Raw genomic sequence first — 18,214 nt, 5'->3', positions numbered from 1 at the left:
GAATGACAGCAGAGACATGTTAAGGGAGATCTGAGGTTCCCTTCGCAGTAAGATGCTGAACCACTATATCTGCCCCAGCATCTTGGTCTCACAGGTTTGTGGTCTACGCTTCAGCAAGAGAAGCTTCCAGAACTCATAATGTAACTCTGCTTCTCGGGCACTGTCAGTTTAGCCCTTCCTGCCTGCTACCAGTCTGAGGAATAAAACTGTGCTGACCAAACCCAGTACTAATATTAAATTATTCAAATGAAGCAAAAATAAAACATACTGAGAGAATTTTTAACTTTTAAATGACCTCATGATAATATAAAAGAATACAGTCTTTGAAAGTTTACTGACAGACAAATCTCTAGATTTAGCTATTTTATATACCCATGCACTTAAAACCATGCAAAACCTCTTAGTCTCCTGTTTAACCATAATTGCTCTGTCTCAACTTAAAAGTATCAACTATAAAATCAGGTTTCTCAGGGCGTTTCATCTCATAGCTCACCCTGTTTTGAGTAGAAACTTGGACTACAGAACTCCTGAGGTCTCTTCTGACCTGAATAATCTCATTTGAATCTTGTATCACAGGATCATTCTCCCTGCAGGTGATTAATGCTGAACTCCATGTCCCTCCTCAGGATGCCAAAGTAGAAAAACTGTTTTCCCAAACTCTAACCAGGTAGTCACTCTGGGATGGACCTGTCTGAATACAGGACTATTATTCACCCTTTTGCCAGGACTCCTCCTATACCAGAGGGAACGTAAATTGCAGGAGGAAGGATAAGTCACATTCTAGCAACCAAAGAATAGAAGATAGTTTGCAGTTCAGAGACAGATTCACTAATCTGTTGCAGTGTACAAACTTAATTGCTGATGTAAAGAACTACACAGATGATGGAATGAAATAGCAGAAAACCTAAAGCAACTCTGAGTTTTGGCAAATGGCTGTGTTTCACCTTCGCCTATACAGACAAACACAATCTTCATAAAGCAAGACAAGAACTATTAAGTTCAAGGTAGAAAAAAGTGATTTAAAGTTAACATGTTTTGGATGCTCAAAAGAAGGAAATGGCAAGTTGAAGGCATCAGTCAAATCTTCAGTTCTGGTTTGGCCATTCTACTTGGAGTACACAAAATTTCAACTTTCTTTGCCATTACTCAATTAGAAATTGCTATCCTAGTGGTCCCCCTAGAAAAGCAGAAGTTAAGACCTCATAAACAAGCATGCACATTCATATGTTCAGCTCCTATTACTTAATAAGATTTTTTTAGTCTTTAACAAGTAAGGTAGCGCTCCATAACAATTAGAAAGGGAAATCATATAATCAGAAAAGATTTCCTTAAGTTATTTATCTGTATACAGATCTCTTGGGGGAAGAAAAAAAAGGGGTGGAGGGGGCAGCGGGAAACAGTTAACAATTAATGTATAAGTTTGAGAAAAAAAAAAGTTTTCAGTTCTACAGACTGTGATGTATACCATGCATTGTTTACCACATACTCCACTTTCTTTCACAAAATCCAGATGTATTCAAAGGGCAATATCATGACTGCAGTTATAACTGGTGGTCTCTTTTTGCTTAAAAAATGGACTTTTCTGAGTGCATTAAAATCCAAACGTCTGTATTATGCTAGCTTGCTTTTCAGAATGATTGCTCACTTATTAATTTGTAAAATTCACAAACACAGCAGGGCTCAAGATAATTTACTAAGGTACCTATCAAGAACCACTGTTTTTTCCACTTAAAAACCTCACCACCTGCTTTGCTGTACTTGCTATTGAAATAATATTAAAAGACAACAACAAAGAACAGGAAAATAAAAAGAATGAAGAAAAGTGAATTCTAGAGGGCAATTGATTCCTAGCACTAGCATTTGAGCAGCCTCTAGTGGGAACTGCAGAAAACAGTGCTCCCGAAAAACAGGAATGAATACTTAAGATGTCTCCAGAAGACAACAATCCCACTTTACTGCAACTGAAGTTTCAGAATTTTTTCCTTTCTGAAGTGAAAGAAAACTTAGTTGCTTTTCACAAAAAAACCCTGAAGACTAGCTCCATAGCAATAGCAACAGCTACAGTTGTGAATTAACATCTCTCTTACCCAAATGAGAATGCGTGAATAAAAAGCAAATTCCAAACAAAGCTACATAGTTATTTGATAAATGAAAAAAAACCCCAAACTTACAATTTTGAAACTTAAGCTATAATGCTTGGAACAGCTCTTATCTATATTCACAGATAAATAAGCTCATACTTTTAAAAAGGTATTTAGAAAAATATTAAATCTATAAATTCACTTCCAGTTTATAGCTCACAGTGGCACCTAGAATCAATCTGCCCCATACAGAAAGCCAGCTAACGTTCTAAAGAATACCTGCAAGACTACTACTTCTTTTTCAGCTCTTCAAGAAATCCCACAATCAAGTGGTCAGGCAACAACCACCATCTTGCTCTGAAACAGCATTGCTATGAAGGAGAAAAATATCTCCTCTTATTACTTTTAAGGAGGCTGGAGAAAATCCATTGTATAGTAATTTTCCTGTATAGTAATATGCCACACTTGGTAGAGATAATATTTATTAGATAGCTGAAAAAAAAAAAACTTGTTCTTCAGGTGACATCGTTACAATTATATTAGTTTGGCCTGTATTTCTTACGCTATCACAGGTATAACAGCACTTTTAAAAGCTTTACTTCCTAGTTTTAATTTTTTTTTAAAGTTTTTTATAAAGTATATTTATAATAGTTTTATTTTTTTTAAAGTATCTGATCTGCTGATCGGATGATATCAGACTGAATTATCTTCCATCAATGTGCACTGTTTTGCAGCCACTCGGGTACTGAAGTAATGATCTAGAATTCAAGAATCACAAAACCCAATATTGTTCCTGAAAACACTTTTTTCCTAAAGTTTAGCTAATTTAAATTTACCACATAAAATTTTTTTTAACTGAGAGCTATGTAACCTGTAGTTCTACAGTAGTACAAAAATTATTAGAAAAGCTATATGACAGCTGTATATCAGAAAATATTAGAGTTCTCAGTTTTTCCTACTATAACTTTAAATGCAGCCTCCCTGAACTGTCCTGGCCACCAAAACAACAGGAGTGACCAAGGAGCACGAAAGAAATTTTTACAAAGTTAATTTGTTTTCTGACTAAAAGCCCAAAAGGCAGAAAACAGAAAGGATGTAAACAATTACGTTAAAGAAATTCTCTCTACCTCTAGGTCAAACAGGGACACAGATTACTAAACTTAAAATGAGCAGCGAAAGACATATATATACAGGAAAAGCTCAATTCAGCTGCAACACTTGAAAAAAATTCTTTAACATACTTACAGTTCTACTAGCTCTCAATTTTTATTTGTTTTTAAAGAAAAGATCTTAAATCCAGCTAGTATCATACCATTCACAAGAAGGTGAAATAGCTTCTTTGCTGAAACTACATAGCAAGTATACTAGGATATTTTTCCTTCTGTATTCCAAGCCACCAACATTTTCAAGTTTACAACAGCAAACTATATGCCTTATATATATCTATATATATACACATTCACACCTCTACCTTATACAACAACCCTCTCCGCTGAAGCATCCTGCCCTGGAACCTACGAAAGAAAAACTTCCTGTTGAACATAAGTATCATCGTACTGTATTATTTAAATTTCCTGGTTTTCCTGATTTTCCTCAGTAAAACACAAATGCTGTTTCATCTCAAACAATGAAACTCACAAAAGCATGAAAAGTATCAGTGTCTTTTAAACAACCAAACAGTTAGAAAAACAGTTTAATAATAAATAAAATATGATTTTCTTTAAACATTTTCCTAACTGCAAATCACTAACCAACTGCCACACAGTAACAAAAAAGAAACTGTTATTTAAGTAACCAAACAATTCAGAAGTCTGAGTTCAAATGCCAGCTCTGTGAAAAATCTTGATTAAGATACTGTCTGGAATTAATTCCTTTTACTTGATCAATACCTACTAGTATCTAAATCCTGTCATAAGCCACAATTAATAAACAGATAATAGTAAACTAATAGCTTATCTTCCCCAAAGACTGATGTCTTGCCTAAGGAGATAAGTCTATGGGCTGTTACTCCACTTTTTCTTCTTAAAAGTACTGCTTTAGAGGTTGTCTACAAACTGATGAAATGAACAAAAATCAAATTCTATAATCTCAGAGTACAAGATGGTTCTGGAAGTATATTTCATTATTCAAACTAGAAAAATTTTTGGCATTTTTATCAAGAAATTAAAAAACAACTGTACTTCATTAAAACATACATTTTTGCTGCAAAACAAGTACCCAAAATATGGGATATTAAGTTCTTAAGGTAGTTCAAATGTTACCAAAATAAAATTCTTGTAGTCAATGAAAAAAGATATTATAATCACTGTGACCTTTAATTTCATAAGTTTTACTACATTTCCTTAATGTCTGAAGAGGCCATTAGGAAGACTTTAATCCCACTCCTGAAACAAAGGGCACATGGCCTCTTCTTTTTTTTTTTTCCTTTTATGCAAAATATTTGTTCTTCTTTGAACAAATTGGATTGAATTTTGGAAAGCTAGAAAATGGCAACTTTCATACTCGATAAATACTCTGAAAATAAAGCATGCCCTTCTGCTCAAGATATAAACAAGGATACTTCTCCTAAGCAATGCAAAAAGTTTCTGTTTCCCTAATGAATTTAGACACTCCTCTTACCAATACTCGGAAAAAAATATTTATTAAAGATAAGGAAGCAATGGCTTAAATTTCTGTGAATATATACCCAGCCTTACTTTCTTCCCAGTCTCACCAGTCTAAATACTTTCACCCTACATTGGATCTGTCACCCATGTTCATGACCTGACTTTCTGAAATCAATATCAAGCTGATGCTTAACATTTGCTGTTTAAAAAAAAAAAAAAAAAAGAAAAATTGGATTTGGATCAAGGTTTGTGCGCATTGATGTGCTGAAATCAAAACAGATATTTAAGCAAAATGCCCCTGCTCAAACATAAAGCATATTTCATATCAGGACAAGTATGTCAGATATCAGCAAGCAGGTATTTTCTACAACATCTCAAATGAAAATTGGCTTAAGCGATGATTGAGATTCTGGATCTTGAAAGGGCAATAACTGTCTTTTTCACTTTTACATGAGAGTAATTTTTTCTTCAAAGTTTTCAACAGTAGCTACAAGACGTTGAGCAATACAATAAATTTATCAAATGAAGTCACAGACTTTTTACTTGAAGTGAGGGATGATTGATAATGCGAGTACCTAAGTTAAAGGACTTTTTATGAAGTGCTAATGAAAATGTCTCGTAATACACAGGAAAAGCTGAAGACTCTGTACATGACTCATACCAATTTTAAATAGGTCACCAAAAAGGCTCATTTCCATTATCTAAAATTTCTTTTATCAAAAGCAGCCAGGGCTCCCTGTCTACTTCCAAAATGAAAGCATTAATAGATTTATTAGAACCATATCGTATCACAACACAGAAATAGTACTTTTCTGAAATGATGAAGATCAGCCAAATTACATCTTGGATGCACAACTCGGGACACAGCAGTTTATAATTCTATATTCACATATTTTTTTTACAGAATGTTTCACTCATATTTAAAATTCACTGCCACAGTATTAGTCATCTCTTGGAAGACTGAATACAGTTTACATTGATAAAAAGCAGAAAGTTCAGAGTTATAAAAACTTGAAACAGTAAGCAGAATATCACAGCAAATTTCTGGTAAATCACTTCCAGAAGTGTAGATATAATATATACCAAATTCAATATCTTTCTCTTCAAATAGACTCTACAAAACTTATCAGAAAAACACAATTCCAAAACCCTCAACCTCACATTCGTTAGGAGGAAATGATAAAAATGTCCAGTTAAATTACTTGAAATCTAACACATGAGGTTCAAATCTCACAACCTTATCCAAAATTCATTAACTTCCCTGAGCAGACTGGATAATGCTTCCTTAAATCCTGCTTGAGCAGTATCAAAAATATTCTGTGGACACTGACCAAGTAATTCTACAATCAGGTTGAGATTAATTCTGGTCTATAAAACTATAACATTAGGAATGGGAAGGTAACCCCAATTCATTAGGATTTATAGCATTTGCAGTTATGAACTATAAAGACAATTCCATTAGGTTTTTATCATATTGTTTATCTTTGGTCTACGAATGGACTGCATCACTTTGTGCGTGACGATATTAAAATCAGTACTTAAACAAATCATTATTTGAATTGACATTTCCTTAGAAAATAACTGAACTTTTTGAAAAGCCAACATTAAATGGTTAACACACATGATAAAGTCTTATTAAGCAAGGTGGTATAAGAAAATTCTAATAAAAAATGAAATAAGTTCCTTGGTTCAGAAAGAAATAGCAAAGTTATTACCAGCCTACCAAGGAACAAAAGCCGATTTGTGCATATCCACTGACCATAAAAGAATGAGAAATTAGCCTTTGAACACAGAAAAGAACCCTCCTTTTCTTCACATCAGATGCCAGCACACAAATCCAGCCCACCCCACAAAAAACAAGAGCTGCAATTACATGAAGAATTTCTGCATGCTTCCCAGCTAGTGTAAGAATAGTGCAGGCAGAGTCCCTGAGGAACTTCACTGCTAAAATTCATGAACAGACAGCAGTTTTTCAAAACTTTAATTTGATGTAACTTGAATAGATTTTCATGGAGGCAGCAAGAGGCCTACTGTTGACAGAAAGGCTTGCTGCTTGTCAAACACTACAGCCCCATTTCAAGGCTGAGAGCTTTTGAGAGACTAAGAGGCCAGAATATTTTTTCCTAATTTCATTTTCAACAGTGGATCAACTGTTTTGCATGAGAGGTTTCCACTAAAGCATTCATCTATCTATCTTTTCATCTTTTATATTAAACCAACAGGTTAAAATTTGGTGAAGTTATAAAAATTGGAAGTCATCTAACCAACATGAAGTATTTGGTAACCTTAATATGTAGCATTGCTAGTTTCACCTATGAAAAAGCTGGGTATCACTTCAGAATAGCTTACTTCAGCTATGGAAGCCAGCTTTGGAACCAACAATTACTCTCAACAAAAAGTTTCTGCCTTGAAAGTGTCCCAAGCCAGGTAAATTCCCACAACCTCCTTTCCAAACGATGATTTAAAACAAATTATTATATAAAATGACATAGACTCAAACGAAGAGAAGCAACTACATATATGAGTGTTCACACTACTCAGAAATGTAAAAATACTTCAAGAATAAGTTTTCAGCTGTTCACTACAAGATATGCAGTTGTCACGTTTGGTTTTTTTTTTTAAATAATGAATCATAGAATCATTAGAGTTGGAAGGGACCTTAAAGATCATCAAGTTCCATACAACATTTTAACTACTGGGAAAGCAACCACTACTAATTTTGCTCTTTTACAAAATCAGTTAACTTAAGAATGACTGTTTTACAATAGAAAGGATGTGTTTGGGAAGAAAAATTAAATTCTATAATTGTAAAGCTCACAACAGTTGAACTTTAGTCTAATCCTCTGTACTGACTTGAATGCTTATTACGTCTATAAACCCTTACCTAGGCTTGCCGTGAGGCATTCCAAATCTGCTAAAAAAACAGGTATTTGTTGAAGCTGATCCTGTAGTTCCACCAGACTGTTCCTTTTCTTCTCCCAATGTGCAGAAAGCATCACAACTTCACTATCCACCAGCTGAAACAAAGAGGTTCTTTACTTTACTTGCAAATTTATGTATCTATTTATGAGCATCTCAGTAATTTTTTTAGGATTAATGCATCTGCAAGCATAAGGTCTGCACAGCAAGCCTACAGCACTGCCACTTGTGAACTTCTCAAGTAAACATGCTCAAAAAAACCCCTGTAGTATGAAATATTTATATTGAAATGCATTGATCAAAACAAAATAAAAAGTTATTTCTCAATATACTAATCACTGTAGAAAATATTTTATAGGTTTTATTAACTGTAAATAACATGCATCTGGAATTTTGACAGCCGTATTGCACTGGTACACAATAACACTGCAGTGCTGCAATGTCAGGCTTATGTAGATCAATAAGAGTTTAATGTTGCTAGTCATACTGATTTAATCTTAACAACGAAACTGAAAACTGCACATTCAAAATATTCTAGAAAATGAAATAAAATGAATTACATTTAAAAAAACAGTTGCCTTTATAACAGTCCTGCTTTTTTGCTCGAGTTAAGTTTAACTGCAGTAGTTGCAAGTCTTCAAGAACACGCTTCTATATTAGTCAATTTTTATTGTTTGATTCTTCCTAGGTTTTATTATACAATAGTATAATGAGATGAGGATACATTGCTTAAAAGTTTTATTTATATAGGTCAGATTCTATGAAAAACAGCAAGATCAAAAGACCTTAGGTAACAAATATTTCCCTTAAACTTGAGATGATTCAGTTATAGTTTCCCTGCTCTTAGTTCCATTACCCATTCTTCCTCTTGCACAGAGCTGCAGCCCATGGCTGTATCTGCATTCTGAATTCCTCAGTTTTGTAGAATTTAGTTGCAGAAACTGAAAAAGTCTGAGCAACCGGCAAAGGAAGTTCTCAAAGATTTACAATTCTACCCACTTCAGACAGATTCTTTTAGAAGAATGACAACTTCTCCCATTTCCAAATTCCCCCAGCTACCTATCCCTGTTAAAAAGCCATCCTGTTTTACCAGACAAGGTTTGAAAACTTATTCCAAAGCTCAGTGAGTAATGAAACATTCACTTCAGAAGACCAACATCCTTATTTAAATAAAGCCAAGTCTAATATTGAGAACAAGATATAGAATTTATATCAATTAAACAGTAAAGCACACCAAAAAAAACCCCAAACACCACAAGATGGGGGCAAACACCAGAAAAACAATTCAGCCCAGAGATAAATGAAGACAGCTAAAATTACAATCATCTAAAAGCAATATTCTTAGGACAATTTTGTAGATGGAACTGGTAGCTAGCACCTATAATTTAACACTGTAAGAGTGTAGCTTATTAAGCTCAATAAAATTGAGCTTTTGATTTCAATTAAAGCTCAAAATTTTCACTTTCCCTTCTCTATTCAACATTTTAAAATAAGACAACACAAGTAGTTTATCTGGTACTGGACAAAGTGGACCTTTAGGGCTGATATAGCACAGTCAATCCTGTGGGCTTAGCTTATACAATTCTTATTTTATTGAACCCTGTGCTTTCTATTTTTATAAAAAAGCAACAAAAACTCACGAGCAATACATATTTTGGATTCTCCCAAAAGTAAACATGAATTTCATGGAAAATTTCAGACTTTTTTTGGAAGTTTCTCATTCTAATTATCCCAAGCAGTCGTAGTATGTGAGATTAAGGTTGCATTGGGTTTATATATATGAAACCTCACATTGTTTTCAGAACTACAATTTTTAAAGCAAACTACTGAACATATTACAAAATTGTAAGCAAGTAATTTAAGAGATCTTCTAAAAAAAAATCATCATGAGCAATAAAACACATAAAGCTGGCAGAGAGAACTTCATGTCCAAAACCTGAAGGTTTTCACTGGAATGCGTGCAAAAAGTGGGCCACACTATTATGCAAGAGAAAGAAGAACATAACATAATACATTTCTTACCCTAAATACACCTCTTCAAAATACATTAAGCAGTGAGTATTTTATCCATTTGAAAAAGATACAGAGAAGACTCCTAAGGAAACCTGAAAAGTCAGGGAGGATGCAGCCAAAGTGAAGATTTCAGCCAGGACAGAGAACCCCACAGCTCAGTCCTGCTCTGCATCATGGCCACCCAGCTTACACTGTCTGCCCCTTAAACAGGGTTTGAAATGGAAAGTCTGGTGCAAACCTCCAAAAGAGCAGAGCAATGCATTGGTAGCACTTATTGGAAGTTTTCCTTGCCTTCATTCCAGAAATAAACCACAAAACTTATCACTTTACTTCCAGGACAGGAAAACTGAACAAAATGAGGAGAAAACACAGATACTTCCTCAATATTTTCAGCCAGACAAGTCAAACCTTGCTGTTTCCTGCCCGGTAGGAGAGGGCAGCAAACAGTGTCAGGCAACAGCCCTACACTGATACTAACCCACCAACACGCACCAACCCCAAGTATGTTCTATACTTTCCCAGCCCTCTCCAGAGCTTTTAAAGAGCTAAAGCAGTAGCATGCAACATAATTTTGGCAACTGTTTGCATTACATTATTGTTTACATTATTATTTCCTGTTTACAGTGCTATTTATTGTCAAGGTTGAGACGTCTTAAGCAGTCTCAATATTCCCAGCTAATTTATAATCTTTCAAATAATTGCAGAAGAGTGCAGATACTAACCACCTGAACTTTTGGATATGTCTTATTTTTACCATCATCATCTTGTCACATTCTGACAAGGTCATACTTCCCAATATCCTTCTATACCTAACACATCCCACAAGAAAACAGTAAGCTGATATAATTAATATTTTTTACTTAATCACAGAATATTTTTGGTTGGATAGGACCTTTGAGATCGAGTCCAACCAACAAAAAAAAAAACCCACAAAAAAAAACCCCAAAACCAACACACCCAAAAAATCCCAGAACACCAAAACCAAACCAAACCAAACGCCCACAACCACACCCCACCCCACCCACAAACAGACACAAACCAACAATCTCGGGCACTACAGCATGCCCTGAAGTGCTGTGTCTACACGTTTCTTAAATACTTCCAGGGATGGCGACTCCACCACCTCCCTGGGCAGGCTGTTCCAGTGCCCGACCACTCTCTCAGTAAAGTAATTCTTCCTAATATCTAATCTAAACCTCCCCTGCTGCAACTTCAGACCATTTCCTCTGGTCCTGCCATTATTCACTTGGGAGAAGAGGCCAACACCCACCTCTCTATAACCTCCTTTCAGGTAGTTGTAGAGCGCAATGAGGTCCCCCCTCAGCCTCCTCCAAACTAAACATGCCCACTTAAGCACACTAAGTGATTGCAACTATCTGAAAAAGGACCAAAGGTGAGAAATTCTGGGTGTCAATGTATCAGTTGAAGAGTACTTTGAAAGCACGAGGAAATTCTTATACTCAATGTTTCTTATTGTAATTGAAATAGCAGAAAGTAATCAGGAGAATGAACTTCAGATAATTCTGGTTAGCTGATATCTTGTTAGAAACACGATCACAGAGTTTCTATGTTTACAATATCTATATTTAATACTTTAGGAATATTAATTGTAGGCTGAGTACCATCAAATCTGGAAGTGATGTGAGAAACAAGAGGAACTGGACATTCTAGTCCATTCTACCAGCTTCCTGTCAAACACCATCTTAAAACTACAGTGAAAAACAATGCAACTTGGCATTTTTCCCAAGTAGCAATATGGAGCATTACTTTTTCATTATATTCGTTGTACTGGATCCAGCTGGGATAGAGTTAATTTTCTTCACAGCAGTCCATATGGTGCTGTGCCTTGGATTTCTGTCCAAAACAGTGTTGATAACACACCAATGTTTTGGATATTGCTGAACAATGTACTTGTACAGCATCAAGGCTTTCTCTCTTCCCCACTCCTCCCACAGTGAATAGGCTAGGGTCGGGCAAGAAGCTGGGTGGGGACACAGCCAGAACAGTTGACCATTGGCCAAACGGATATTTCATACCATCTAATATCACGGGCAACAATAAAAACTTTGGGTTGGGTCTTACAATGTAACCATTGTTCTGAGACTGGCTGGGCATTGGCCGGCTTGTGGGAGGTCATAAGTGACTGTTTTTGCAACACTCATTTTTCCTCCGTCCCTCAATTATTAAACTGTCTTATATCTCAAACCATGAGTTTTCTCATTTTGGGTCTTCCTGTTCTCTCCTACGTCCCACTGGTGGCGGAGTGAACAAGGCTGTGTGGGTACTTACCTAGTGGCCAGGGTCAACCCAGTACACAGGTACTGAAAACTTTAGTTTAAAATTATTTAGACATTTAAAAATATTTCAGTTGTCGCATTGCTATTTTTTCTCACCTCTCCAGCTTTTGCACAATCTTTGGCTCCTTTGTGAAGGGCAGCCCAAGCATCTTCATATCTAAAGAGAAGAAAGACAAATGACTATTTTTAGTGTGTTCTCTTTACAAAGGAAGAGGATGTCAATGTGCTTATATTTACAGGGACTACCAGAAATAACAGTTTAAAAAGCTGCATGATTGTCTTGGTAGAACAGTAAATACCAGAAAGAAATAGAAAGTAAGAAATAATTTATTTCAAAGAAAAAGTGATTCATGTTTTTTAAAAAGCTAGCTTACATTAAGAGCTAAATGGACCGAGCAATATGTGCAAGACTACACATCAAAGCCTTAAGCACTACTTGGAACCCAGTTTCACTAAGAAAATGAAAAAAATTAACAAGATTGTAATCACAACTCCACTCCCCCCCAAAAAAGAGAATAGATTATTTTTTTTTTTAAAGATAAAAATACAAAGGAGATGTATAATGCAAATAGCATCTGTTATTCAGAAAATATCCAATTAAATACACATGGAATACACTTTCTTTTCATGGCAATGAAAGGCATACTGTCTCAATTATAATAAAATGAAACCATATCAAATATGTAAAAGCTATAAAGCATAAATTAAAACCACAGGCTGGGCTGCAGTGCTGGTCTCCTTCAACCCTGTGCATTAGACCCCAAACTAAAGCCATCTTTCAAATGCTGTTTTTCCTCCAGAACTTCTGTTTCATTAACATAACAGCACTTAAGGATTGGGCAAGCTTTAAATATATTTAAAATTTGGTGACCACCCCCACTCTACTTTCTGTAGAACATTCAAAAAAATATTAGTAACACCATTTTCTTCTCATTTTCTTAACCTAATAAAGTTATTTCTGAAATTATAGGAAGCAGACACTAACAAAGAAATGGAAGGTTATACCTGCTCAGTAATTCCAGCCCAGCAGAAAACTCTGGCAAACATTGAACAGTTCTATAAAACAAATGGTAAATATACAAATGTTGTTAATGAATAGAAGAAAGCTGTTATAAAATATGTGTGCACGCACATCTGCATTTGACAGATAAGGTGAGCACAGAAACATTCCCTACTGTTCACTTTCACAAACATTTTGTCAATTACGGTTCAAAATGCATTACACAGTGTATTTTACAAGAATATTCCAAAGCTAGGATTAGGGGGTTTCCCTTGGTTTTTTTTTTGTTTCTTACCTCTTTTTGACTATGTCCATTAAAAACAACTTTTATGAGATTATTTATTAGTGCAGTTAACAAACTCACAGGATAAATATTCTTTTAACTTAAAACAGGGGACAGAAACATTCCAGAAATAAGACTATTACACAAGTTCTTTATGTGTCTCAATAAAGATTTGCACTTAATGTATTCTATGTTAAAAATAAATACTAAGCTAAAGAACCTCTGCCAGTTTAATGTTCTAATGATCGCCTATTGAATGCATATATTTTCATTAATAACAGCTTGAAATATAAAGGCTACTTATCTTAAGTTAAGGAAAATTAACAACGCAGCACTTTTAATAATGTATTATGTGAAGATCTTGATATCATCCAAGATGCGCCTCTTGGAAGATTACCAGACCAGACTGTTTTGAACTGTCATCCAAACAATTTGAATGGAAAAAACCAAATACCATAAATGAAACTTTTTTTTTTTTTTTCTTTCTTTCTTAAACCAAGGGAAAAGCAATAGAACCAGTGAGGTGGGAAGGGACCTCAGGCTGCCCCTAGTGCAACCTATTTTTCAAAGCAGGACCAGCTATGGGATCAGACCAGCTTGTTCAGGGGTCTGTTCAATTGCAACTTAAAAATCTCGGAGAACAGAAACTTCACAGGCTCTGTGAGCAACCTTTTCCACTACTTGGTTGTCCTCATGAGGAAAAAGCTTTTCCTTATAGCCTTTACCTGTCTAAACATCTCTTGTTTCAACTTATGCCTATCGCTCTTCATGTTCCCACCATGTACCAATATCAAGAGTCTGACTCCACCTCCCTGATCGGTAATGATGGGCTGCTGTTAGGTCTCCCCAAAGTCATCTATTGTCCAGCCTGAACAAGCTCCAGTCTCAGCCTTTCCTCATATCCAGAGAGTTCCAACCCCAATCATCTTGGTGGCCCTCCACTAAACTTGCTCCAGGCCGTCAATTTCTTTCTTACGTCAGGGGCCCAAAACAGTGGCTAGATGTGGTCTAAGGAGTGCTGAGTGCAGGGGATAATCGCCTCCCTCAATCCCACTGCCTGTGGTCCTGTTCATACAGCCCAGGAAGCTGCTGACTTTCCTTGCTGCCAGGCATGTTGCTGGCTCACACTCAGCTTGCTGTCTTCCAAAACCCTCAGGATCTTTTCAGCAAAGCTGCTTCCTGGCTAGTCAGTCAGCCCCAGTCTGTATTGTTGCAGGGGATACTTTCTTCCCAGGGAAAGACTTTGGATTTGTACCTCTTGAATTTCCTGAGCTACCTCTTGGCCCATATGATCATGTGGGCCTTTATGAGTTAAGTTCCCCAAATTGATCTTCATCCACTACTGATCAGTCTCTTCCCTTCACTAAGCACAGAGGACTGGGAGACCTTGTTTGTGAAGGCTGAAGCAACAAAAGCATTGAGTACCTCAATAATATCTACATTTGCTGTCACTCAATCATCCACCCCATTTATCAGCAGTACCACATTTTCTTTGTTCAGCTTTTTATTATGAATGCAGGGCTAAAAGCCCCTCTTCTCGTTCTTGACATCTCTTGGAAGTGTCAATTCTAGGTGAGGTCTGGCTTTCCTTAGGCTATTCCTGCATGTCAAAGAAGTTATGACAAGAGTACCAAGAAGTTATCCCTAACGCCCTCCAGAACTCTTCTTGATTGCTTCCTGCTGCAGTGTCCTTTCAGCAGATGCCAAGGAAGTTAAAGGCCCCCACATGAATGGGGTTTTAATGATACAGATAATTCCCCAAGTCATTTAGAGAAGACATCATTCACTCTCTGATCAGATGGTCAATAACAAACTCCCATGGCAACATCACCCTTACTGGCCTCTCTTCTGGTTCTGACCCACAAGCTCTCAGCCATCCTTACGATCAAGCTAAGCTAGCTATATTTGTCCCAGAACTTTATCAGCAAAGCAGAAGTCACCCTGGCATTCCCGTTTGTGATAGAATCATAGAATCGTCTAGGTTGGAAGAGACCTTTGAGATCATCTAGACCAACCATCAACCTAACTCTGATAAAAAACCACCACCAACAACAAAAAAACCCCAAACACCAATGACGCAAAAAGACCTCCATATTACTGAACTATGTCTCTATGCCATTCGGTTTGCCCAGTGCTTCTCTGAAAAAGTGATGGATACTTACAGTACATCAGATGAACCAAAATACTATGGACTGGAAATATACAAAGGTGGCAGTTGCCTAAAATAGTTTTATTCAAACCTTTACCCATTCATAAATTAGTTTCTGTGTCAATACAACAAGTCTCCTGTTAAAAAAACCTTTACATCCAAAACATCAAGCTTCAGAACTTAATACAGCTTATTTCAGATGCCAATATTTTTTGTTCGGGGCTTGTTTTAAAACTAATTTCTGTCTACACACTGTGTTGTAGTAAGAACATGCTTTACACTAAAGCAAATCTGGGCTTATCTGAAGAAGCAACATTCAGAAACATCACTTACAGACATTAAGCAGTCTTTCCCTATAGTTTACACAGGTTGAAAGAATGAACAATATACTAAAATGCAGAGGATAAGAAACCCACCACAATTCTTCAATCTTCTTGCAACAGAGGTGAAAACAGATAACTGAAGTACACCATTATACACATATTTGCCACAATATAAAGGCTCCTATTTCTGTTCTTGCACTAAAAAAACTGAATTACAATTTTAGTACATGAAATTCACAGAGAACGTAAGTTATTACATTTCAGTGTACTGCAACCTGATTCTTTTATAAAGCACTACAATAACACTGAATATTCACATAATTTAAGTAGTTATTTATAAATTGACTGATGGCCACCAGAAATTTCATAGGCCTATCAATCAAGGTTCTATTAAGCAAAGTATTTCCTCAATATTAGGGTAAAGCTTTTCTGTTACCAAAAGAATATTCTGCAAAATTACATGCAAATGTTTTTTTTAACTGGCTCATATATATGAGCCACTTTCAGTTTCTTCTTTAACAAGAACATTTTAGACCAATGCTATACATTAAAATGTTCTGAAGTACCTCTGCCTGCTCTTTTTTGCTTCTCTTGATTTGTCACCCAAAGTCTTCAACCTACAAAACAAAACACAAAACCATCAGACATTTCCAACACCAAAACCAGAGAACAACTTGTTTGATTACAGTGTGTTAATTCCAGTCTATTATACTTATTTCACAAATAAATCAAATTTCACCTAGTTTTGTGGAGACTGTCATATGAAATTATTTCCACCTACGCTGCTTCTAAATTATGAGATTTTTTTTCTGCGAGTGCATCAAGCAATTGGGTATGAAAAGTTTAATGGGAGCTATATATCCAAGTCATCTAGCTCTCAATACTGTTTCCTTAGCAGACATGTATTAAAGATCTGCATAGAAATAATCAAAAAGGATTTAAGTCTCTGGAGTACATACACATCCATCACTATACATAAATATTTACCATAGGGGTATTGTAAGGCGGCTTCAACATTGCCAAAGACCATATAGTTTTAAGAAGTAATTGATTACAACATAGTACTCTCCTGTGGCTCATTACGAGCCAAAAGTTTTGCAGCACAGACATGACCTTGTTCTCTGGCAACACTCTTTTTGACCACCTGCTTGTACTAAGAACAGCACTGATACAGGGCCTATCCAAAAAAAGCCCTGTGAGGCAACACAGGAAGATTTTTCTACTTTTTAATGTAAGCAAGGAGCTGCTCCTTCCACTTCTCCTGTGCTTCTTTTCCCCAGTGACAGTAACTCATTTTCCAATGAAAGAAAAGCTTTTCATACACCAGAGTACAACAACGCTCTTTACGCGAGACCATTAATCTATAAAACCCGGAAGGTCAGTTACTTCATAAAAAATTCAAGCACGTTAATTGACCCCATTCACATCTCCCTCACTTCTCTCACAACAGCAGTCTTTCTCTCCCCTGACCGCAGCTGCCTCCCCAACACCACGGCACCTCCTCCCCTTGGCTCCCGACCGCAGCTGCCGGGGCTCACTAGCCGCCCGCCATGAGCCGCATGAACCCAGGCGGGAAGGCCTGAGGAGAGGGGGGTGGATTAGACTCAGGGGCCGCGTTTCCAGCCCGTCGCGGTACCGAGCGGGACACGGCCACCGGCAGGCAGCCGCGGTGAGAGGGAATGTCCCCGGCCGGGGGTGCCACCTCCACAGTCTCCTCCTCTTCCTCCCGCCCCCGGCCCCCAGTCACCTGCTTTCCCCTCCCCCCCCGGCCGCGGGTCCCTCTCCTGTTCCCCCCGCCCCCTCCAGCCCCGCCGGGCTGGGGGGTACTACCCACCCGGCGGTGAGGTCCTGCTGGACGCTCAGCAGCCGCTCCCGCAGCGTCTCCAGCATCGTCCCGGCCTGCTCCGGTTGCGGAGGCCACAGCCGGGCTGGGCGGGGTGAGGCGGGGCGTGGGGCCGGGCCTCGGCTGCCTCCTCCCCCTCAGCCCGCGGGCGGGACCAGGCCACAGCTAGTCACCGCCCTCGCGCCCAGCGGAAGGGCCGCCTTCTCTTTTCCGCTGAGGGCCTCGCGCGTGTAAGGGAACGAATCCTCTCACAAAATTAGCGGGGCCGCTGAGGAGAGCCGCCTGCCGCGGTGCGAGTAATGGCGGGTAGAACCGCCTTGAAAGCGCGGGCCGCTTGAAGGATAGCTTTTTGAGACGTATTTGGATGCCTGAAGGTGTGGTGAGAGGCTTATTAAGAACCGCAGTCAGCTCTTTGGCAGGTTGGGACCCTTGCCTCGATGGTTTTGACCTCGGCGGCAGTAGCGTAGGAGTGAGCTTAGGGAATCGGGCCTTGCAGCAAAATCTTAAAAGTATGGAAAGCAAAAGCACTGGGTCTCTCTGGAATGGCTGGATTCTTGGAGTAAAGGGTAGAAGATAGCATTTAAAAGGCCTTGCAGAGCAGGTAGTTGAACTGCTAAGTTTGTCTGTGCAGCCCACTGCTGTTTTCTTTGGAGACTACCAGGCTTTTATAGGTATTAGTGGTTCTTCAAAAGAACCACTT

General features: G+C 37.7%; 1 protein-coding gene across 4 annotated transcripts in view; it reads right to left on the bottom strand.

Annotated features, from left to right (window-relative positions):
- Positions 1 to 17,590, bottom strand: part of DTNBP1 (dystrobrevin binding protein 1) — a 71,264-nt gene extending 53,674 nt beyond the window's left edge. Inside the window, exons 1-5 of one of the 4 annotated variants that reach the window (XM_074146402.1) lie at positions 17,506 to 17,590; positions 16,238 to 16,288; positions 12,922 to 12,972; positions 12,013 to 12,073; positions 7,572 to 7,704 (exon numbers count right to left, since the gene is read on the bottom strand). In XM_074146402.1, the coding sequence (XP_074002503.1) occupies positions 7,572 to 7,704; positions 12,013 to 12,073; positions 12,922 to 12,972; positions 16,238 to 16,288; positions 17,506 to 17,561 (352 nt within the window). In that variant the 5' untranslated portion in view covers positions 17,562 to 17,590. Of the gene's footprint in view, positions 1 to 7,571; positions 7,705 to 12,012; positions 12,074 to 12,921; positions 12,973 to 16,237; positions 16,289 to 17,107; positions 17,384 to 17,505 lie in introns of those variants that run through there. The other 3 variants (XM_074146405.1, XM_074146403.1, XM_074146404.1) reach the window with 3 other exon arrangements.
- Between the last annotated feature and the right edge of the window lie 624 nt (positions 17,591 to 18,214).

Source organism: Numenius arquata, chromosome 4 (genome assembly GCF_964106895.1).
Source record: "Numenius arquata chromosome 4, bNumArq3.hap1.1, whole genome shotgun sequence".
NCBI classification, from domain to species: domain Eukaryota; kingdom Metazoa; phylum Chordata; class Aves; order Charadriiformes; family Scolopacidae; genus Numenius; species Numenius arquata.
Note: the sequence above shows the minus strand (reverse complement) of the source record. Positions and strands in the feature narration are given on the sequence as shown.